Source organism: Podarcis tiliguerta, assembly GCF_965153285.1.
Source record: "Podarcis tiliguerta genome assembly, chromosome: 10".
Lineage (NCBI taxonomy): Eukaryota > Metazoa > Chordata > Lepidosauria > Squamata > Lacertidae > Podarcis > Podarcis tiliguerta.
This window is the reverse complement of record NC_139543.1, coordinates 46,787,366-46,812,335: the sequence shown is the minus strand read 5'-3', so window position 1 is coordinate 46,812,335 and position 24,970 is coordinate 46,787,366. Positions and strand designations below refer to the sequence as shown.

At 46.0% G+C, this 24,970-nt stretch overlaps 1 protein-coding gene across 1 annotated transcript; it reads right to left on the bottom strand.

Moving 5' to 3' along the window:
• Positions 1 to 8,522: 8,522 nt before the first annotated feature.
• Positions 8,523 to 12,051, bottom strand: SSTR3 (somatostatin receptor 3; the record flags this gene model as incomplete). Its single annotated transcript, XM_083400825.1, has 1 exon — positions 8,523 to 12,051. The coding sequence occupies one exon, from the start codon at positions 12,049 to 12,051 to the stop codon at positions 10,822 to 10,824; it is 1,230 nt and encodes a 409-aa protein (XP_083256951.1). The 3' UTR covers positions 8,523 to 10,821.
• Between the last annotated feature and the right edge of the window lie 12,919 nt (positions 12,052 to 24,970).

Genomic DNA, 24,970 nt, shown 5'->3' with positions numbered 1-24,970 from the left:
GGCCTCAGTGGCGGCAGCCTCTCCCCCACCTCTCCCATTTTGTAGCAGCTGCTCTGAGCTGCCCAAGGGAGGAGGCTGGCCATGGCGTCCATGGATAGAAAATGGAGTGCTTCCTCACAGCCACTACTACCATTGCCACTACTCGGGACAAGCGACTGCTCATCCACCTCCCCACTCAGGTCCTGAATCCCACAGGGATCAGGTTGGTCATGAGTCTGATCCAGCGGGGCTCTTCTTACATTCATTCTTATGTTTGAAACTCCCCCTGTCCCACCCAATGAAAAATAGAACTCAAAGGTCTCATTTTATCTTGATGCCTTCCATTTCTTAGTCTCCTTCTTTCGGCTTCTGTCAATTGGGGTATGCCCTCCTTTTATTCTGTAGTATTATTATTGATTGAGAAACCTAGACAGCATCTTAAAAAAAAAGGGAAAAAAAGCAAAAAGCAGAGATATCACCTTGCCAACAAAGGTCCGCATAGTTAAAGCTATGGTTTTCCCAGTAGTGATGTATGGAAGTGAGAGCTGGACCATAAAGAAGGCTGATTGCCAAAGAATTGATGCTTTTGAATTATGGTGCTGGAGGAGACTCTTGAGAGTCCCATGGACTGCAAGAAGATCAAACGTATCCATTCTTAAGGTAATCAGCCCTGAGTGCTCACTGGAAGGACAGATCGTGAAGCTGAGGCTCCAATACTTTGGCCACCTCATGAGAAGAGAAGACTCCCTGGAAAAGACCCTGATGTTGGGAAAGATGGAGGAGAAGGGGACGACAGAGGATGAGATGGTTGGACAGTGTTCTCGAAGCTACCAGCATGAGTTTGATCAAACTGTGGGAGGCAGTAGAAGACAGGAGTGCCTGGCGTGCTCTGGTCCATGGGGTCACGAAGAGTCAGACATGACTAAACGACTAAACAACCACAATTATTATTGATTAAATTTGTTATATATCACCCTTCCTCTGTAGATCTCAGTTCGGTTCACAAGATGAAAAATGCAAGATGAAAACACAGAATACATAGTGAGAACAAAACAAAACACTAATCCCTCCTCATTGGTGGTGTAGTTTAGGAATGGAAATGAACTGATGGCAAGTCAACAAGATTTGAATACATCAAGGACCTCCCTTTCTCCTTTGCTAAATGTTCACACAATAATCTGCACACACAATTGCAATTGCAACTGACTGAGCCAAGATTATTTTTACTTACTTACTTATTTATTTCCCATCCTTCACCCTTAGGGCAGGTTACAGCATTAATACACAATATTAAAAACAACTTACAATCATAAAAATAAGGTGGGTCTTCAAAATATACACCTCAAGTGTCAAAAGCCCGGGTAAAGAGGTGTGTGTATTCAGCATCCTCTGGAAGCTGTATAATGATGGTGCCTGACTCACCTCTATGGTGAGGGCTCACCACAGAGAATGCCCTCTTCAGTACACCCCTAGGCTCTGAGGATGGAGGAACTACTAGGAGGGCCCTTCTGTTGACCTCAGCCCCTGAGAGGGTCTGCAGGGAAGGAGATGGTGTTTCAGATATTTGGAGCCTGAGTCATTCAGGATTTTAAACTCCAATGTGAGCAACCTTGAATTGGCTCTGGAAACGAACTGGCAACCAGTAACCTGGCTGCTGCATTTTAGACCAGTTGAAGACTTTGAGTTGTCTTCAAGGGCAGGCCCACACAGAGCGTGTTGCAGCAATCCCATCTGGAAGTTAAGCAAAGCACATACATTGGCCAAGTCTATGACAAGTAAACAAACATGTGGAAATGAAACACGATCCAAGCTGGCTAATATGTGTGCCTAAAACCATGTTGCAACCCTGTTACCTGTGTAGGCGAGATGTGTTGCTGGGATATGGACCCCGAGATAAGAATCTTTGAAATAGCACCTGAATCTCCGATGGTGCAAACAATCTCGATATCTAGATAAGAGGCCCAATGCAAACTCCCTGAGGTTAATGGGGAGATGGAGAGCGATAACCCAAGTTATTTGATTTGGTTTGGCTTTGGGATCATGGATATAATGGTGTGGAAAACTATGTTCGCACTCCGTGAGCAAATGAATTGTTATCCCCGGGAACAGCTGCATCTGTGGTTGAGAACAGCAGTCACGGGACGTGCTGTGCAGGAGGACCTCAGTCTGCAAACACCTGTTCTTGGCTAAGCAGGGCACCTGGACAAACAATTATCCCCCACACAAGGCATGCACTGCAGGCATACAGTTGCTGGCCTGTGCATGCCATGGTAAGACACAGAACCTATTATTTTTCCAAGTTAATCCACTTGCATTCCATCCCATAGGTATTTTCTGAAGGAGTTTGATAGTAGCGGCAGGTGGGGTGGTGTTGCTTAAGTGGCTTCCCAACGTGGAGGTTGCTGCCAGTTATGGAGATGGAGAGGAATGAGCTGGGGTTGGCTCTGCTGCTGTGCTTGCACCATGCTGGCCTCCTCGCCCCTCTCAGTTACTGACAGCAGCCTCTGTGTTGGGAAACCAGGTGAGCAACACCACTCCAACCTGCTCCACCAGCTGCTACTGGCAGATGCCAATGAAAACCCAACTCAATCAGAGTTAATAATAATAATAATAATAATAATACAGTAGTACATGGTCCATTTTGTGGTAGGCTGAGAGTGGGGCAGCTGTTTCAGGTGGAAGCTGCTGAGAGGAAGGGAGGAGACACGGTTGTAGTGAATTTCCAGGTATTTAAGGCACAGGAACTGCTCAGTGAAAAAATGTTGGCAATTCTAGTAGATGTACCAAGTCAACATTATCACAGGAAAGAGACTGGTAGGCAACTGCGGCAGGAGGAACTTCCAGTGCCAATGATTCAGTGGGAAGAGATAGGACTACAATGCCCGATGTGCCACACCAACTACACAGCGCATATCTGTGCCTGCCCGCCCTGGTTCTGGGTAATGTGCCTCTGTGCTGTATGAGGGCAGGCAAGCTGTGTGGCACTAGCATAGCCTATGCTTGAGAAAGTACAGAGCAGTATGCTTTCATGGGCAAATATTTGCATATTATCCACTCGTCCGAGCAGATGAACTGCTCCATGCCCGCTCTGGCTCTGTGGAGCCCCTTGCTCATTTCAGAGGTGTGTACTGTGCATGCGTGCAGCTGGTTTTTCACCACATCGGAGCTGCAGCGAGAGTGCCGGCAGCCCAGGCCTCCCCTCCTCCTCCTCCTGACGATAGCTCGCAGTGATGGCGAGTGTGCAAGCAGCCTGCGCAAGTGATTAAGATGCATCGCCTTGTAATAGGCCCCGCGTTATGCCAAGTCAACCCCCTCCTCCGCTTCCCCCCTCCTTCTCTCTCCAAATCTCTTTAAAGCCCAGCAAAGGTCTCTTTTCTTTTCCCTTTTCTCTCTCTCCCTCTGCCTCTCTCCAGACGCCACAGCCGTGGCTTGAGGGGCTATAGAGGCAGTTGTGAAAGGAAGGAGACGTGACTGATTAGTGCAGTGGGTACATTCAGCCGAGGGTGTGTGTGTTGGTGGTACGTGGCGTTTGTGCTGCGTGGGTGAACCTTGTTTGCATGGGAGGGCTGTGTGTCATTGTCGTTTGCGTGGGCGGCCGTGCTGTGGTGGGCCAGATGAAACTCGAGGTGTGTTGAGTCGCAAAGGAAAGGCCTCTCTTCCTCTACAGCAGGCACACAGGCAGAGGCTGCTTTTGCCTTTAGAATATTTGTGTGTGTGTATGTGTTTGTGTGTGTGTGTGTACTTCTTCCTATGCAACCTGACTGTGATCAAACAGGAGCTGGGAAGAGGCACTGCAGGGGCTGGTGTGTCCGCCGCAAGCCTTACAGCTCTGGCCACCGTGTGACGGCAATGAAAAACACTTTGCCCCCTGCGGGGTCTGAAGAAACCTCTCGTCTCTCCGACTCTGCACCTGGAATTGGGGGAGAGAAATCCATTTCCACAGCGGATGAAACAGATGCACTAAGACATGCCCAGAATGCAACTCCAACACTGCTCTGTGTGCGAGGCTCCTCTGCCGTCATCCCCATCACAGCTCTCTCTTGCGCAGTGCGCAAGCCAGACATGACTCTCAAGGCTGTTCAAGCTGCAGGAGCAAAAGGCAGCTGGGCTTTGCTCCCTCCCAGGACCACAAAGAGCCTGAGTTCAGATTCCCACCCCAACCCTCATGCTTCCTCACCTCTTCCCAAACAGAACAGCCAGTGGGGTTTCATGCAATGCCTTTTTCCTACCCAGTGTCAGTCTCCTGTTACAATGTGGGATCCACTTGTCCAGCCCGATCTGGGGCTTTCTTTTTACTGCTGAGTTCATAGGGCTTTATTGCCTGGTGAACATGCAAAGACATTGCAGCCTTAACTTTCTAAGATCCATGTCAGGAGTGGGAAACTTTGCTCCTCCAGATGTTGCTGAATTACAAGTCCCATGTGCAGAATAAGTGAACATCGGCAATTTCCACTCCCTTTCTTATCAGAATTTGACAACCTGGGTTTTGTAGAACCTTAAAGCCTAATAAATAGATCGTGGCACAAACTTTTGTAGGTCAGAGTCCACAACTCACTTCTGACCAGTGGCCAAGCATGATGGATAAATGTAGTGGCAAGATGAACCATGTAACAGATGAGCAATTGAAGAAAGACAATTCTACTCTCTAGTGGGCTGGGCATTCTCCGTGTCTATTGAGACCAATATCCACTATGTCAGGGTTGCTGAAATTGATTACAATTCAGTAGTTTCCATGCTGTAGTCTTCCTTTGAAATTATTATTTTGATAGAGTATGCTATTTATGATTATTTATTTATTGCATTTATATCTCACAGTTTACTCCAAATAGCTCAAAAATGACATACGTGGTTCTCTTCCTGCTCCTCATTTAATCCCCACAACAATCCTGTGAGGTAGGTTTGGCTGAGAGAAGACAGTGATTGACCCAAGGTGACCTAATGAGCTTCAAGGCTGAGTGGGGATTTGAACCCTGATCTCCCAGGTGCTAGTCTGACAGTCTAGCCACTACACTAAACGTATTCATTGCCTGTGGAGGTCATGAGTTACACCCACATTGTATGTTTCTATTCAGAAGGTTTATGTGTTTGACTAATGCCCTGTTCAGACATTTGCCTCCATTCATACTCTTGATGTGTGCAGGAAGGAGTTCGGACCACATCCTCTTGCCTTGCCTCTGATATCATTCACCCTGTTCCCCAATGTTCATGCATTTGCCATGATGTCTGAAAAACAGGGATACTACATCAACAGCACATCATGAATTCAGAAAACCCCCCTGTACCCACTTTTGATGTGCAATGGTGTGGGTGTGGGAGAACAAGCAAATATAGACTCATATTCCGAAATCAACAAAGAATGAAAATTCAAGATAGTTTATGGGCTTGGCAAGCAATACAGGTTTTGCCAATGAGCACTTGAAAGGCAGATCTCTAAAGAAACAGCCATTGAGTGGGGAATGAGGAGAAATGATCTCTCCGTTTAGGAAGTGTCAAGTTTTGATGGTTTGGTTTCCTCAATCCTTCATGTTCATGTTGGCACTGATAGCTGTTGTTTTAATAGCACATATGTCAATTACAGCCATCTGGACTCATTTTGGAGTATAAATTGTGCAGGTACAGCAAAACAGGAAGAGATGACTTACTCTTGCCTAGGCTGGGGAGAAGGTCCATAATTCTGTGTCTTACCAGACTGCTCCTGAGAGCCTGATGTCTTGCTCACCATTGGGCTAGTGCTGAAGATGATGCTTTGCACCTTTACCATTCTAAACAAAGTAACTGTGCATGGCAGGACCTGTTCTTGCATGTTTCCTGCTCCTCAGCAAATAAGGCAAATGTGTGACTGTCTAAAGTAAGTGCCTTTCTGTTCAAATTGTTCTGGTTTTGTACAGTCATACCTCGTGTTGCGCTAGGTTCATGTTGTGAACGCAGCAAACCCGGAAGTGTACACTTCCAGGTTTTGCTGTGCGCACGCGCAGAAGCGCTCTGTGCATTTTGTGCATGCGCAGAAGCACTCTGTGTGCTTTGTGCATGTGCAGAAGTGCTTTATTGTGCTCTGCGCTTGGGCAGAAGCACTGCTCTAGTTGCAGACTTTTTGGGGTGCGAATGGCACCCCGGAACAGATCGTATCCGCAACTAGAGGTACCACTATACTATGAAGTCCTTCCTTTCTCTCTCTGTTACCTCCCTTGAAGTTATTTTGCACTAGTCTTCAAGGACAAGATCCTCATTCATACATTCTGCAGAGTCTTAACCCTGTACAGTGGTAACTCAGGTTACAGACGCTTCACGTTACAGACGCTTCAGGTTACAAACTCCACTAACCCAGAAATAGCACCTCAGGTTAAGAACTTGGCTTCAGGATGAGAACAGAAATCGTACAGTAGCGGCGCGGCGGCAGCGGGAAGCCCCATTAGCTAAAGTGGTGCTTCAGGTTAAGAACAGTTTCAGGTTAAGAATGGACCTCCGGAACAAATTAAGTTCTTAACCAGAGGTACCACTGTACAGCAAATATTTCTTTATTTGTATAATTTAACAAAATTTGTGTACCTTGATTGTAATAAAACCTCGCAGCGGTTTACAAATAAAATAAAATAAAATAAAATAAAATAAAATAAAATAAAATTATGTTTTCTCTTAAAAGGATGTTAAAGCAACGAAGGGGAACCTGTGACACACACACCAACATTGTTGGACTACATCTCCCATAATCTATCCATGTTGGTTGCAGCTGATGGGAATTGGAGTCCATTACAAGGCTACAGAACCACACAAAAAGATTTGTGCCAACAAGATGACATTTTAAAGCCCACAGTAATACTGTAGGCAATACTTGGATAGCATACTGACTGAATGTATGTATATACACTCAGAAGTAAATCTCACTGAGTTCAGTGGAATGTATTGCAATATAAATGAGCAAAAGCTCATTTTGTCAAACTCTCTCTATCAGCTGCCTGGTACTAGGCTGTCCGATGCCTCAATGACATCACAGCAGCAAAGCCAATTGTAGCTTCGAGGGTCAGTAACACCGACACTGACTTCAGACATAGGTACATGCTAAAATCTACCCCTTTTATAGCTCTCTATAGACTTTGCTACAGGTTGCTAAGGAGTAATACCTCAGCTTTAAGTCATTTAAGGTGTTGATAGCTTGAAATGTGCTCACTCACCTCCTTTTAACACATCAGCCCTGACTCAAATATAAGAAAAACTACACAAACGTTAACATAGTTTCTCACAGTTTCACCCAGGCTGTTCCCAAATGGGGCATTTTGGGGAAAAAGAAAACCCAATGATTGATGTAGTATTGAAGAGCAGCGTTTCTCTGTCCACCCTTGTCCACCCATCCATTTCCCCCTCAGCATATCAAAACCCTTTCCCTCCTGTTCTTCTCTTTTGTCCCCCCTCCCTACCCGCCTCTTTCTGTTTCGGAAAGCTCCCTCTGGAGGATAGTGCCCAAGATCACACACAGGACTCCAGATTGAAGTTGGTCTGTGTATCTTAGCAACGGCCGTGTATCGGAAAGTTCAAGGCGTGGGGGTGAGGGAAAGTCATATACCAGCACTTGTGGAAGCAGAATAAACCTGAAGGAAACATACTTGGGCCCACTTGTTCTCCCATCCACCCACCCACTCTCATTCCTCATTGAACACGCTCCCAAACATGGCTGTTTTCAAATAAATGCGCTTGTTGAAGCTGCTCGGTGAAGAGGAGAAGGGTTGACACCAGATATTGCCTAGCACCAACACGGAAACTAATTTCAAGGATTCCTACTCAAGCAAAGAAGAAGAAGAAAGCCTGGCCGCAAGAAATTTAAAGAGGCTGAAAGGAATGTTGATGACAAATGGTGAAGTCTTGGAAGTGTTGAAGTGTGCCTGTCTTCACAAAGCTCTCTTAATCTGTTCGGGGTCTTTTTTTTTGACTGCCATTTAGCTTTCAAAGGCTGCTTCTTAGGGAGGGAGAAGATGGCAATGTGAGCATCAGAACACCAGGAGAGCTCTGCTGAATCAGGTCAAAGCCCCATCTAGCTCCATCTTCACAATGGTCAGCCAGATGCCTCAGGGAGAAGCCAGCGAGAAGGACCAGGTGTAAGAAGGACTTTCCCTGCTTGTGATTCCCAGGAACTGGTATACAGAGGCAAGGGAGAGATCCTTTGGCAATGGAGCATTATGCAGCGATCATGGCTATGTTGTGAATACAGTGGTACCTCGGGTTAAGTACTTAATTCGTTCCGGAGGTCCGTACTTAACCTGAAACTGTTCTTAACCTGAAGCACCACTTTAGCTAATTTCTGTTCTCATCCTGAAGCAAAGTTCTTAACCTGAAGCACTATTTCTGGGTTAGCAGAGTCTGTAACCTGAAGCGTATGTAACCTGAAGCGTATGTAACCCGAGGTACCACTGTATTCCCAAAACATTTCTCCTCTGTGCCCTTTCCCACCAAGAAACCACCCCAGATCCTAAAGTTAGGGACAACACATTTAGGAGAATTCCAAGAGTTTTGTAATCATAAAAGGCAGCAATGAGAAATGGAGGCCAATACCACTGGAGGGAAAAAGTTTATTGTATTTGCTTCCTGAGGAAGTGGTTACTTGTCAGAAAGGGTGGGTATAAGTGGCAGCATTTCATAAAAACAAACTCTTTTTTCCTGCCACCTTCCCTGCTCACCCACAAGGGCACATCACAAACAAGACCCCTTCCACTGATCGGAAGGCTGTGCTTCATAACCTCTCCATATGTTACAGAGCAAAGCTGCAACGAGAATAATCACAATTCTAGTCTATTTTTTTTTTTTAAAAAAAGAGAGCATTTCAGGGCATTCATTGCACATTCCTTACAGGGGCGCCATCCCCCCAATATTTTTGGGAAGGGGTCAGGGCTTCCCCCAATGTTCAAAAGCAGTAGAGGAGGTCAAGCGCGGAGCCAAGCAGGGCACAGCTTTAGAGGCTGGCTCCTTCTCCTCCTCCTCTGGTAGATGGGAAGGAGGGATGAGGAGGAGGAGCCATTGAAGCTGTGCTGCCACCACATTCAACACCAGCCCTGCCATTCTCCTTCAGAAGCCAGCACCTCTGGTTCCTTCAGTCAGTAATCCTTACAACAACCTTGGAAGGTAGGTTAGGATACCCGTGTGGCAGAATGGGGTGCCCAGACTGTTCTCAGTGTTCCAGTTGGTGGTATGGGGACAATACTAGCAGAGAGGAAATGAGATTTAAATCAGGGACTTCCTGGTCCATAACTCAGGCTGTAATCCTATGAATATTCCCTTGGGAGTAAGCTCCATTGAATATAGTGGGGTGTACTTCTCAGTAAACAGGCATACAATCACACTGCACTTCTTCGCCACTATATTGCACTGACTCTCCAAAGACTTAAGTCTTGTCCTACATTTTTGTCCAACAGACCTTGTTTTTCAGGTATACTGCCTATTTTCTGGGACGTTTCCTTAGTAATAACAGATACTTTAAAAAAAAAAGAGATTCTGGAATGGCTTTTAAAGCATTTTGTTAGTAAAATGCCCCTGTTAGTAAAGGACCCCTGTATGGTTAAGTCCAGTCAAAGGCGATTATGGGGTTGCAGTGCTCATCTTGCTTTCAGGCCAAGGGAGCCGGTGTTTGTCCACAGACAACTTTCTGGGTCACGTGGCCAGCATGACTAAACCACTTCTGGCACAATGGAACACTGTGATGGAAACCAGAGCACACAGAAATGCTGTTTACCTTCCTGCCGCAGCGGTACCTATTTATCTACTTGCACTGGTGTGCTTTTGAACTGCTAGGTTGGCAGGAGCTGGAACAGAGCAATGGGAGCTCACCCCATTGTGTGGATTCAAACCGCCAACCTTTCGATCAGCAGGCCCAAGAGGCTCAGTGGTTTAGACCACAGTGCCACCCGCTCCCATCATTTTGTTAGTGGGAGCACATGGGAAGGTGCCTTATACTGAGTCAGACCATGAGGTCCATCTCGATCAGTACCTGCCCTGATTGCCAGCAGCTCCCCAGGGTTTCAGGCATGGGACATTCCCAGCCCTGCCTGGAAGATGCTGCAAACTGAACCTGGGACCTTCTGTATGAAAATAAAATGCTAAGGCCCTTCTCCAGATATTCCTTTTTCTCCAATTTCCCATGTGCATAAGTTTCTTTTCTTTCCGCTTTCCCATGTCCCTTGAATCAGAACAGTAATAAACATTACCAAATGGGGTTGAGTCATAGCTATTCTCTAAGCCGGGATAGCCAATGTGGTGTCCTCCAGAGGTCACTGGACTACAACTCCCATGATTCCTAATCATTGTCCATGCTGGCTGAAGCTGATGGGAGTTTGGATCCAGCCACATCTGTAGGGCAGCAGGTTGGCTGCTCCTGATCCAAGAAGTCCAATCAGAGTTGGGATGAGATTAAAGTCCTATTTTAAGTAAATTGTTATGGTGGGCCGAGTTATTAATGCAGGGTATATTAGCACAGAACGCCTTCAGCAATGTGCAATAATGCATGGATGGAGGTGGGATTGCTTCTTGGGAGAAATCCTTGGTCTGAGAATCGTAAACATGAGAATCCCTGTTTTCAGCTGTAAGATGTTGGAGAGCACACAGACACTCTTGACCTTACTCAGCTGACCAATCATGTCAGCCAAGGAAATACACTACTTCCAAACCAAATCCCAGAAGCCTTTGCTCTACCCGCCACTCTGGTTGTTAGGCTTTGCTTTACTGTTTGAAAGAGGATATTTATCTGCCCACATCCCTCTCAGGCTTTCTGTTTTTTAGGAATCCCTTGCATTATGAATGATCCTTCCGTTTGTTATTCCCAATGAGTCACTGCCAGGGTGTTATCAGAGAGAAGAAGAGTCACTATAAGTAGCTAATGTTCATAACACTAGGCTTCTCAGAGATCCCAGGCTCCTCTGGCAGCGGCTTCTGTTCACTGCTCCCCCCTGCCCCACTGATGGGGGCGCACTCTTGCATGGCATTGCCGTTTTGGGCAATCTTGCTGACCTCACTTGCTTCTGCCTCCATTTCATCGTCTTCTTCTTCCTCTTCCTCCATCTTACCACCCGTGGTTGCTGCTGCTGCGATTTCTTGGTTCTGCACTCGACGGGAGGGTCTGAGGAGAGCCCTGCGGAAACCCTGCTTGAAGCGGTACGAGAGAAAGCCATAGATTATGGGGTTGGCACAGCTGTTAGCATAGGGCAAGACCACAACAAGGAAGTAGATGCCAAAGAGAGATGGCTCCTCAGGCAAGGTCCAGATGACGTTGATGATGTTGAGCACATAGAAAGGTAGCCAGCAGAGGACAAAGACTGCGACGACGGCAACCACCATGCGCGTGACTCTCCGCTCGGAGCGCTTGCGCTTGGCCGTCAGTGCTCTCACCTTTCTGCCGGACGACCGAACCTTGACAACAATAAGCAGGTAACATAGGCAGATGACCAGCAGAGGCCCAAAGAAGCCAAGAGTGGCTGTGTAGACAATGAAACCTGCTTTCCAGACTGAAGCTGGCTCAGGCCACTGGATGTGGCATGTGCTCATGCCCGGGGGGACATCTGAAAACACGACCACAGGCAGCACCACCACGGAAGAGAGCACCCAAACAGTGGCACTGACCGCCTTGGCCACACGTGCCGTCCGCCATTTTGACGATTTCACCGGGTGCACTACCGCCAGGTAGCGGTCCACACTCATCACGGTCAGGCAGAAAATACTAGTGAACTGGTTTATAGCATCCACGGCCATCACTAGCCGGCACATGAAGGAACCGAAAGGCCAATAGGATAAGGCATTTTGTGCAGCCAAGAAGGGCAGGCCAAACATGAAGAGCTCGTCGGCCAGCGCCAAGTTGAAGATGTAGACGTTGGTCACCGATTCGCTCACGGAATGGCACAAAACCACATAGATGACCAGGGAGTTTCCGGCTAGTCCCACCACACAGACAATGAGGTAAACCAGAGGGATGAGGACACCGCTGACATCCAGGCCGAGTCTGGAAGCTTGGGATAGGTTCCCAGAAATAGGGGCTGCCCAGCTGGCTGTTGAATTCTCTTCCCAGGAAGCCAGTGTGGTGGTGAAGTTGAAATTGTCCATGGCAGAAGAGTGAGGTGATTATCCCACTGGATCAGTCGGAAGGGATCTACATTTGGGAAGAACAGGGAGGGGGTGAGAGAGCTTATAATGCATCTTATAGCAAACTAAAGGTAGCACCAGAGAGAGAAATAGGAGGAAAGTCCACTTTACAAGCTCCATTCATTTTGCCGGGGCTGGAAGAGGAGCACAGAAGTTAATGGAGATTCCAGATTTTACAGCTGAGTGGCTCGTGCTCCTCTTGTACAGAAAGGTGCACAAAGAAGTCCCCATTGATTTTGATGGTCAGCAGACTGTAAACTTCCACCTTTCAGTTTTCCGCTTCTTACATAGACTTAACTTTGGCTGGATCATGCCTAAAGGGTCTTATGAAGGACTCAAATGCCTCCTATCTGAGTGCATGCCAAAGCTGTGTCTTTCAGTGTTTAGATCAATATCACCTAAACCAATAAAAATAAAATTTTAAAGAAAATTCTGCCTTCAAACATAAACCTTTTAAAAAAGATTTGTGCAAACAAACCAAAGCTATCATCCGGGGGTATCAAACCATTGATGGTTTGTTTTCTGTTGTGTTTTTTTTTCAATCTAGCAGCATATAAATTTTATGAAATAAATGAATAAAACCAATAGTTTTGCTGGAGACTAGTGTTAAGCAGTTGCACTATGGCCTCAAGTGGCCTGCTGCCAAATATCAGTGCCCCAGTTCTTGTTGCCATTTCTGTATTTCCTCAAAGGTTGACAATGGCAGGAGGGAAGAGATTTGGCCCAGGGGCTGCTAGCTTGTGCCCCCAGTTCTCCAGTCATGGCAAGGCCGAGAACTAAAACTAGCAGGGAAATTTCCAAGGATGGGAAAGGAAATGGAAGCATGCAGTGACCATAAGGCTGCTCAGAAAAGTGAGACCATCTCCATCCTCACTGTGTAGTTGGTTCTTAGGAATGATTGGGCCGTTGGAACGTTATAGAAAATGGGAGAGATCTAAAAACTGATGAATTGGTCAGATTAAGTTACTGACACCCATATTGTATATAAAATGGTGCATTCTACAAATGGCTCATTTTAAAAATACTTATTATTATTATTATTATTATTATTATTATTCAATTAAATTTATACACCGCCCTTCACTCGAAGATCTCAGGGTAGTCCACAAGAAACAAATACAGGATAAAAGCACAAATAAATAGAACAAAAACATAATGAAAAAAATAACCCCCCTGTCCCAAAACACATTTAAAAGGCTGTAGAATATTAATCAGCCCAAAGTCTGGGTGAAGAGGAACATTTTCACCTGGCGACTAAAGACGTCTAATGAAGGAGTGATATGAAACTCCCTGGGGAGAGAACTCCATACTTGACTTGTCAAAGATTCTTACTGAAAATGTGAACCCAAATCCAAAGCTGCAAATACCTTAAGGAGGAGATCTTGAAGAACTGGTCTCTGAATGGAGGAAGCCCTTTCAGCTGGACATGCATTTGCTGCTACTGTATTCTCACTGAACAATCTATTGCTAGGTCATTTAACCTGCACCTTTTAGCCTGTTACTATGACACCCTGGCACATGGCTGGATTAATCATTATGCTCACTATATCATATAATAAAGGCCCCTGTTAAGCTAAGTTCTCTGTTGAACTGTAATCATCCAAGGAACATCTATAGGTAGACTATAGTTGTCCACTATGCAGTTGTCCACAGGCCTCATTTAAAACTTTTGTCAACTTTAGAAAGCGGCGGTTGTTCCTATGCAGAGGAGCATCAACCATGTTTCTTGCTGAACCCTTGGAAAATCTTTGTCTCTGTGGCAGAAAAAGGGGAAGGACAGCAGCTGATTGACCTATCAGGCTTTTGCATGAAAAATGACACTCATATGCTTACAGAAAATCCTGAAGATGCTTGTATTTCAATGTTAAATTTCTGCTGGGGTTTTCTCCCCAATGAGTACTTGCTCCAAACTTAAGTCTTGGCTTCTGGGATTCAACAATGGGTAGAGGCAACCCAATACATTTTGCTGCCTCCAAAGTCAAGGTGTATATTACCCAAAGCTGGTCAAGATATTTGGGTACCTAAGACAGAAAATTCCACAAGTGCCTCTACCATCCCTTTGCTGCAAAAGTACTACAATAATAAATCAACTAACCATTTCCTATGCTTTCATGTCACTCAAAACCAGCTGCTTTCCCATTCTGCCTAATGGTAGGGCCAGTCCTGGAAACAGGGAACCTTCCTCAAACATCCTGTTAATAAGCGCCAATCCCTCCTCTAAATGTGTCGACATATCATCCTTATGTTCTTGATGACATTTCTGCATCCAGTGCTCCATTGAAACAAACCACCAGGCCTTCTGCCTGAATTTCTACAATTATATTACTTGGATGGAAGTGCTGCAGATCCAAGAGATGAATTGTTTTGAGAGAATAAATTGAATCAAGTAAAGCCGAGAATCCAGAAATATAATACTTCCCTTTACCAGAGACCCTTTATGAGACCCTTCATTATTCAAACTTTGGGCATTCAAAACCCCTTATTATTATCTGAATTTGCCACAGGGCTCTCAAGTACTCCTGTGTCAGTTTCACCCTCCATTAAGAGCTCTGCCACCTTCCCCAGACGCCTGATTACACCTCCCAGGTCATTTGAATAAATGATTGTAATACACAGTGAAATCACTAATTTTCCAATGAAGTCCCGTCGTCAGTCTCTTGATACTATGTTAGACAAAGCCCAGAACTCATTGTTTAATGAGAGGGAGGACTAATGAGCTCTTTTCTGCTTCTAATTCCCCTTGTTATCCTTATGATCATTTTCTTTCTGCTGTTTTCACCCAACCAAATATGTATTATTCTTGCAGGCATGGGTAGTGCCAGAGGATGGGAAGCCAAAGCTGTTGCCATGAGACGGCCTGGGGTGGGCAGAGAGCTTCACTGCAGAGGTGAGAATTAGCTTGGGCAAAACAAGATGCCTTGTGGTCCTGGTTACCCCTTTACATCTTCACTAGGTTTCCTTTTGACTTCATTTGATACCAGATCTGCATATAAAGCTCCAGAATGGCATTCTGTCGTAATGGGAATGAAAATTGGGCAAATTTGGAATGTAAAGTGAGGGAGCTGCTTTAACATAGACCAGGAATTGGAGAATTTTTTTTTTCCAAGCCAAGAGCCACATTCCCTTGGGGGTGGGTGGGCTACAATTCAGTGGTGGGCAGGGCCAGGGGCAAAGTGGCCTGCACAAGGGTGCCAACTTGAGTAAAATATTGTGGGTGGAAAGATGAGGACCTTCAGTTCCTACAACTGCGGCAAGCCCTACTGGGAACAGTGGCCGCTGAGACCATATAACACAAATCCTGAAAGACCAACATTGGCTCTCAGTACATTTCTGAGCACAATTCAAAGTGTTGGTGCTGACCTTTAAAGCCCTGAACGGCCTTGGCCCAGTATACCTGAAGGAGTGTCTCCACCCCCATCGTTCAGTCTGGACACTGAGGTCCAGTGCTGAGGGCCTTCTGGCAGTTCCCTCACTGAGAGAAGTGTGGTTACAGGGAACCAGGCAGGGGGCTTTCTTGATAGTGGCACCCGCCCTGTGGAACTCCATCTGATCAGATGTCAAGGAAATAAACAACTATCTGACTTTTAGAAGACATCTGAAGGAAGCCCTGTTTAGGGAAGTTTTTAATGTTTGATGTTTTATTGTGTTTTTAATATTCTGTTGGGATCCGCCCAGAGTGGCCGGGGAAACCCAACCAGATGGGCAGGGTATAAATATATTATTATTATTATTATTATTATTATTATTATTATTATTATTAATTGGAATCACTAGGTCTGAGCTGTTTGGGTTTCTCAGAATAAAGAGTTAACTGTACTGACACTGTGTTTTTTATTGCTGACTTCTAGGCATGTCTCGCATGTCTCTGGATCCTGACATCCACTATAGTACTTGCTACTTTAAGATGTAGTGATGGTTGCTGACATGGGCAGTTTTAAAAATTGAAAAGTCAAATTAGTGGGCAATAATCAGTGCTTTTTTGAGGGGGTGCTAAAAGGGTACACGGTACCGGCACCTCTCTTTTTTGTTGTTAAAAAGTGTGGCACTTACTGCAACAACTTCATGGTGATGAGTACCGGCACCTATTTTTCTAGGGAGGGGGAGCACTGGTGATAATGCTATCAATTGCTACTAGCCAGGATGAATATATACCACCGCCAGTATTAGAGAGAGTCTGCATGTGAATTTCAGTTGCTGGGGACCACGAGCAGGAAAATGCTACTGAGCTCAGGTCTGCTTGTGGGTTTCCCAGGAAGTACCGTACTTTTCGCTCTATAGGATGCACCTTTTCCCCTCCAAAAATTAAGGGGAAATATGTGTGCGTCCTATGGAGTGAATGCAGGCTCCTTGGCTTCAGCGATAGCAACGTGAAGCCTCTGAAGCGCGGAAGGAGTGCTCCCTCCGCACTCCGGAGGCTTCGCGTTGCTTTCACTGAAGCCTGGAGAGCGAGAGGGGTCGGTGCGCACTGACCCCTCTCGCTCTCCAGGCTTCAGGGATAGCCGCCTGAAGCCATTAGAGCGCAGCACGAGTTCCCGCTGTGCTCTGCAGGCTTCAGGCTCCTTTTGCTGAAGCCAGGAGAGGAAGACTCTCCTGGCTTCAGCAGAGAGGGAGAGCTGCGCAGCGCCCCATCAGCCAAGCGGGAGGAGAAATGGAAGGAGCTCTGTTTCTCCTGCCGCTTCGCTGAAGGGGTGCTGAGCAGAGAGGGGGAGAATTTTTTTCTTGTTCTCCCCCTCTAAAACAAGGTGCGTCCTATGGTCCGGTGCGTCCTATAGAACGAAAAATATGTATGTGGCTGGCAACTGTGAGAACGTGATTGGATGGGAGATTGTTCTGATCTAGCAGAGCTCTTCATACACTGAACTGAAGGAGGAAAATTCCTTGTCCTTCTCTATACCAGCTGAACTGGATGTAGCTACTGGTGAAACATGAGAAAGGAGACCTTTCTAGCTATGAGAGCAGTTCCACAGTCGCAGAAGTGGGGATGACCCTGAAATGCAGATAATGAAACCAGATTTCGAGGAGTGGATCTTGGGCTGGATCATGCAGATCTAGGAGCACATACCTAAAGAGACTTCCAGGAGTTCCAGGAACAGCCCTGGAAGTCCAACTGGGAATGGGGGTGCTGTGGGGAAAGCTAAAGCAAGGAAGTAGGTGAAGAATAATGTGGACGGAAAGCTCACCCTGATATTTCATGGTCTTCTAACCATTTTTTTAAAAAAAGTAATAAGTAATACAAAAACAAAGAAACAAGGCTAAACAAATTCTCCAGCTAGAGGTGAATGAAAGGTTTGCCAAATACATTTCTTTCGATAAATTTCTTATATTTCCTCCCACTTAACCCCAAAGGGCCACTTTGCAGAATTTTTCCGGAATATTTGCCACCATTCAGAAATTTTAGTTTTAGTTTAGCCTTTTTGTGGCAGCTGCCATCCCCACAATCTGGCACAGCACCCTGGAATGATGCAAGGGCACTGAGGAAGATGCAAAATGGTGCCCAGGTGGGGAGGGAAACCAAGCAGGGGGCAGGGGAGAACAAAGCTGTTCTACTACCCCATCCCTGGGAAACTGTTTATAATCTTCCCCATCCTCCCATATGGAGAAATTTTGTGAAATGGTCTGTCTTTCCCAATTTCTCTTCCCACAAATTTGGTGCAGAATTTCCAGAGGCCATTTGCTCAAAGCTTGAGTCTGCATTTTGGTGCAACACAGTGTGAATAACTTGTTTTAAGTGTTTCAGATAAGTGTCCCTGACATGATGTGGAAGTATGAAGCCAACCTTGGACGAGTGGTCCAGCAATATGGCACTTAAATAAACAAATAAACCCACAAATGCATCCGTGTTTAAGAATTGCAAGCTAACAACGTGGTGAGAAGATGAGGAAGATGAGGGCTGGGTCCTGGTGGCATGGCAATGCTCCATCACTGGTGGGTGATCCTCACACAGCCATTACTCTAGACAGCCTCCCCCTTACTGGAATAGATTGGACTAAATTGGGGGAGGGAGTTGAAGTTACCCCCTCAGAAAAAATACTATTGTTTGGGTGCTAGGAAAAGGCAAGATCCTACAAATAGAAGCACAGCCTCAAGGAAAGACTTTTGGATCCCAATTCAGGAATTAGTAATGACTGTGCATTTTATTGTGCAAAAAAAGTCAGCCGATGAAAATTCCAAAATGATGCCGATGAAATATGTGTGTTAACTCACTAGTGCAGACTCACCTTTATTCTGTAAGGTCTTCGGGACAGTAAATTACATATGTGCAGTGCCTAATCCAAAAGAACCTCAGTCTTGTTTTGGCAATAGTTGCTTCAGATATGCACATTCATAAATTCCTCACATGTTCAGTTACTGGGCTCCATTTTGTGCATCGGTTCAACATGTCAATCAGCCTTTCGGAAATGAAAGCTCTCTTTATTATTTTGTCAATCTAGCAATGAAGAGGATAGCAGGACAGGCCAGGATCCTGCAAGTAAGAATGCCATGTCTCCTGAAAGGAGACCGTGTTGACTTTTACTTATAGGGAGAAATAGGTTTGTTCAAAATTGTCTTGCACTGAGGATGGGAGAGGGGATCACAAAGACTTCTACCTGCCTAGCAATCAGTTTGAGTTATTTTAAAAACCAACATGGCAAAACAACCTCCAAACAGAACCAAAGATTTCAAAAAGAGTCTCCTGTGCCTGCAGATGTAGAAACTTTTCTTATGAGGACCCCATCTAAAATGACCCATAGTTCAAATCTGCATGCTATCGTTACCACATCCAGAATTTCATGTGTGTGTGATTGTGTGCGTGTGTGTACTACTTGTTGCACATTTCCATCTTAATGTTCACAGGAGTGTCAAGGAGCCCCGGTCCCAAGCAAACCCATGTCATGCCACTGACTACAGGATGTCTCTTTCTGCTCCAAAAGATTTACAACCCAAGACTGCAATCTTCATCCCAATTACTCTGCAACAACTCCACAAAAGTTTGTTCTGGAGCAAACAGTCGCAGATTGCAAATGGCAACCAAAGTGTGAAATGGAAGACAACAGGTGGGTGCCCTGGACAGACCCAGCAGGAGAACACAAGCCAGTGAATCTGAAGATAAGCAGCTCTGCCGTCCAGCCTGTTAGACCCTGTCTCTTGTCTTCCCTTCCTACTTGGACTCAATAGACAAATATTTTTTTAAACTTGCATATCCCCAGGAGATCTGGGGCGGGGGGGGGGGGGGAGGGGTGCAACACAGCAGGGAGATTCAATGATACAGGTGTCCAAAGAAAACTTTTGCATGCAACAGAATTTGGGGGATTATAAGCAGAAGCAGGAGGCAAGTTTGCCCAATACTCACATATCAAAAGAATGGATATCTGCCTTCACTCTCCAGGACGATGTTTAGTATTCTTGTTAATTCCTCTTGGGGAGGGGGAAAGACAAAAAATATTTCAGTTCCCGAGTTGGTATAAATCCAGAATCTGTAATGCTTTTTAACATCTCTCTCTCTCTCTCTCTCTCTCCCCCCCCACTTCCTTTGAGATACCTGATTATCTCCCCTTCCTTCTGCTTCTGGTGTAGAGGTGGCATCCCTGCTCAGGCCCCTGCGCTCCTACATCTGCTTCCCTGCCGCCGCTGCTAATACTTTTGCACCTGGTCTCTCCAGGGCTGCTGCAGGTAAGAAGGCAGTCAGTCTTGCAGCGTTTGCTGAGTGGAGCCCAGCCGGACGGCCCCCCCGCCCCGTCAGCTCTGCTTCTGCTGAAGTGGGGGGGGGGGGGCGCTTGTTGTCTCTCGCAGGGTTAGGTAGATCAAGCGGTGTGTCAATTACTCCCGGGAACGGTGCCACCAGCCAATCGGAAGAGGTTCCGAGGGGAGCGACAGGGGAGGAGGTGTGGGGCGAGGATGAGAGAGGAAGAGAGAGAATGAATGGTTGAGAGAGAGAGATTGAGAGAGAGAGAGAATGAGGAAGGAATGAGGGGGAGTGACATAGTGATTATGATAGAGAGAAAGAGCATAAGGGGGGGGAGAGAGAGAGAGAGAGAGAGAGAGGGAGGGAGGGAGGGAGAAAATGAGAGGGGAGAAAAAAGGGGGAAATGAGGGGGTGTGAGAACGCAGTTGTGACAGATGGTGACAGAGGAGAGTAAGCGCAGGAATGAGAGAGGGGAAAGAGAGAGAGAGAGATGTGGGGAGAAAAGATCTCGCAGGCTCCTGGAGTGTAGTCGAAAGGGAGGCAGAGCTGAGCATTCATGGAAACGCAGGATTTCATACACATCCCATCATTCTCCCTCTCTCTGGCTTCTTTGAAGTTTTGCAGACTTTTCTTTTTGGCTGGTAGAGATGTTCACCTGCTCCGACATCGCTGCCTCCATAAACCACCTTCCCATGCTCGTTAATTCAGAAGTGTGGCTTGGCTTTTAATAATTTGGTGTTATGTAACTTGTTTATGAATGGCTGAGCCCAGGGCCATTTCTACAAGGGGCACTTAAATTTAAACCCTTTGCATTTTTTGGCATTTCTGTGACTAGAATCTTCACCTTAGAAACTTGTTACTTGCTTGAACAGAAGTGTTCATAGAATCATAGAACTGTAGAGTCAGAAGGGACCCTGAGGATCATCTAGTCCAACTCCCTGCTGCGCAGGTATATGCAGCTGGCCCATATGGGGTTTGAACCCACGACCTTGGCATTATCAGCACCACACTTTAACCAGCTGAGCTAACTGCCCAGAGGAATCTGCCTTACACTGAGCCATCAAGCTCAATAATGTCTACACTGGCTAGCAGTGGCTGCCCAGGGCTTCAGGAAAAGTTCTCCCCCAGTCTTACCTCAAGATGCCAGGGACCTTCTGCATGCAAAACAGATGCTATGTCGATCTTCATAATAAGATTTTAAAAATTAAAAATATATTGCTAGAATGAATATACATTTGATTTTTAAGATGCTCCCCAGACCTTTTCATTCCATAAGGATATGCTTTCATTGCCTTGCTTGATCAGACCAAGTTCCATCTTGTCCAGCATTCTGTTGCATAGACCAACCAGATGCCACTGGAAATTCACAAGAACAGCATGGAGGTGATGGCCATCCCAAATCTTAGTTTCTTCATCTCTTCAACTGTTGCTCAACATCAATGTTGCTTTGGTGTGGCTAACAGCAATTGTTAAATCTGTTCTGCAAATCTGCTTTGAAAGCCAGTGGAACTAATCTGGCAGTCCTCAAAACATCTTCTGGCAATGAATTCCACTGGTGAATTATGTGTTGTGTTAAAATCCTGCATCCACACCCTTCACAGGTGGCCCATTCCAGATGAAGAGCCATTGGTGGCTGCCACCACCTCTCTCATAGTTTAACTTATTTCATAGTGATTTGAAGAAGCACTTTCTTTTGTCGGTCCTGAATCTTCCAACATTCGGCTTCAGAAACCTCTGCACAATTTTATATACCTTTCTCTGGTTCTCACATTTTTTCTACCCCCTCTCCTGTCCTTTTCCTCTTCCGCACTCTGAAGGTGTCCTCCTGATCCCTTCCCTGCCTCTTTCGCTCAAGTGAGCTTGCTGAGTGCAATTATGAGACACATTCCCCCATCACTTAGCCGCTAGGAGCCTATTAAGCTGCCTCTTCTCGCCCTTCTAAGTGGAATTTTGAGGGCCAAGTTCAGATGCCTAGCTGGGGGTGCAGTTCCACATGAATAGTACGTTTTCTGCTTCTTTCTTCTTGTCTGGCCTCCATTGCCATCACATCTCAATACTTTTGCAATAGCACTTTGTTAGTTGGGTAAAACTAACAATGTCTCGTATTCTTAACAAGCTGGAGAGGATTATGCCATTCTTTTCCCCACTGAGAGACGGAAAATCACAGGAATGAAATGTAATGGGTCAAGAGCTGCTTTAGGTAGCACACAGCACTGTCTTTGATGACTGTCCCCAAACTGCCATTAGTTCAGAATGCAGCATTAAATTTTGCCAATTTATATTGTTAGAGATTCCAAACTTCTGGATGCAGCACCAGCTGGGCTTGGCAGCGAGAGCTGGGTGCAATGGACGAGAGATCGCAGGAGATTTGGGGTGTTTGCAAACTGGGACTTAAAAACGGCAACCAGGTTGTTCAGATATTGCAATTGGGACAAGAGAGGGAGAAAAAAAATGGGGAGCTAGGGAGGCGAGACTTCCCTGTGAGCAAAGGTTGTGGCATTTGGAACTTTTAGAGAAAAGGCAAGCATGGCATGGAGAAAGTGGATAGAGGTCATGGAGATCCAATGAAACAGAATGTTGGAAAGAGTTTGGACTTGATATCCCGCTTTATCACTACCCGAAGGAGTCTCAAAGCGGCTAACAATCTCCTTTCCCTTCCTCCCCCACAACAAACACTCTGTAAGGTGAGCGAGGCTGAGAGACTTCAGAGAAGTGTGAATAGCCCAAGGTCACCCAGCAGCTGCATGTGGAGGAGCGGGGAATCAAACCCGGTTCACCAGATTACGAGTCCACCGCTCTTAACCACAACACCACACTGGCTCTCTGATAGAGTCAGAACAGATAAAAGCACTTCTTCATGCAGCACCTAGTTAAACAATGGAACTCGCTCCCACAAATGGCAGTGGTGGCCACCAGCTTGGATGGCTTTAAAAGAGGAATAGACAATTTGGGGAGGGTAAGGCTATCCATGGCTACTAGCCATCATTCCGCCTCCACAGTCAGAGGCAATAATGCTTCTCAATGCCACTTGCTGGAGACTGCAGGAGGGGAGACTGCTGTTGGGTTTGGGTCCTGCGTGAGGATTTCCCACTGGTGGGCCAGTTTGGCAACAGGATGCTAGACTAAATGGGCCATTGACCACGATCTAGCAGGTGCTAATGCAGGGGCTCAACCTTTTGAGACCTGCAAACTCCTTCCAAAACTGGAGAAACCTGCACACACACACACACACGCACACACAAACACATGGCAAGCAAGCACACACCACAACCTATTGTGCAATTGCTGTGTGGGATTGCTGTATTTCATATTTTATTTCTGGGTGTTTATATTTTAATGTTTCAATGAGATTGTCTCATTGTGTGCCTTAATTATGGATGCTCATAGTTTAATGTTCTGATGGGATGGTTTCGTTGTGCATTTTAATTATGGATAGTTCCATTTTAATGTTTGTGTAACCAGAGGTGGATGAAGCCACTCGGGAGCCTGGGGCGGTTTGCCCAGGGGCAGGGCAAGCTGCCCATAGGGGCAGGGTGCACCACGGAGCCTCCAGAGTCTGCCTGCCTTCTCCCACTCAGCCACCCTACAGCAGGGGGAGGGGGGAGGCAGTGGGAGGCAGCGGACGGACTGTTTCGGGTGCGCTGCAGGCCCCGCGGTGAGTGCCGCCCGGCATTCTGTCACCCCTCTCAGTGGTGACACCCAGGGCAGCCCGCACCCCCTTCCTCTGCCCAGGGGTGTGTAACAGGTCCTTTATGTTTTGTAAACCGCTTAGAAGCCTATTCTCAAATCAAGTCCTTGATATAAATGAAATGAAATGCTTCTTTCAAGACTCCTTTCAGCTGGGGGAGGGGCTGGGGAAAGGATCCTATGCCTGCCAGGGAAGGTCTCTGCGGGTGCATGTCCACCTGTTGGCACAACACTGCTGATCCCTTTGCTAACGTCATCAGCTTTGGGGCTCCTTTGGGATATTGCTAACTGACTTACCAGTAAGCATTTTGCTCTCAGTTTTGACTTGCATCCACCAGTGAACTGCTGAATTATTAGGGATTGCAATTTTTATTTCGTGTCATGTTTATTGCACTATTGTGCTTTGAGCATGACTGTATATGTAGCATATAAATAAACAGTCTATAACTATCTGGTACAGCATACTGCTCTCATAGTGACCAGCCAGAGGCCTGTGGGAAGCCAATAAACAGAATCCATGAGCAATAATATTCTACCGCTGTTGCTCCCAAGCAGCTGGTATTTGGAGGCCTATTGCCTCCGATACTGGAGAGACTGGCTATCATGATTCACGACTAACAGCAGCCATTGATAGCTTTATCCTCCATTAATTTGTCTAATCACATTGTAAAGCCATCCAGGTTGGTGACCATCAGCACTTCTTGCGAGAGGAAGTTTCGTAGTTTAATTATGTGTGAAGAAGTAATTCTTCTTGTCTGTCCCATAACTCCTAATATTCAACTTCACTCGAGAACCCTGGGGCTTAAAAATTATGCATTTTCTCCATTCTATGCAAAATATGCTTTGATCGTATCATCATGTTGTGAAATGCCCTGACTGAGATCTACGGATGAAGAGTGGTACATTGAATGGATGGATGGATGGATGGATGGATGGGATGGATCACCCCCGTCTTGCCTTTTTTCTAAACTAAAAAGCACCTCGTGTAACTTTTCCTTGGAAGGAGTTGCTCCATCCCCTTGATTGTTTTGGTTGTGAAACTTTTTACCTTCTACAATAGCCTTTTTTTTTTTTTTGAGGACAACAACCACAGTTTTCCTGTTGTGGCCACCCTACAAATTTGTAAAAAAGCAGGGGTGGGAAGTCTCCAGTCTCCAGGCTGAATTTGGCCCACCAGGCCATTTCCCTTAAACCACACCCTCTTTCCCCATACCTGTCATTATGTGACATATGGTGCAGGGCAGGTACTGATGTGGCTGCAAAGGAACAATTTGGATTTTAAAGTCAGCTCCCAATCATTCATCTGCTGGAACAAAGCACACTCTGCCCTGCTCATCAGCTAATGGGCTGGCGGAGTGAACCTTGCTTCAATAGCATGAAGCAGCTTGTATCGAAACTACTGCTAAAATGAAGGGCGAATTCTTAATATTAGCAATGTTTTCAATGCAATTTTTCAGCCAAGTCACAGTTCAAAACTGCAGGTCAGTTTCCAGGTTCTGGTGGCCTCTCCCATTGAAAGATTTCCAACTT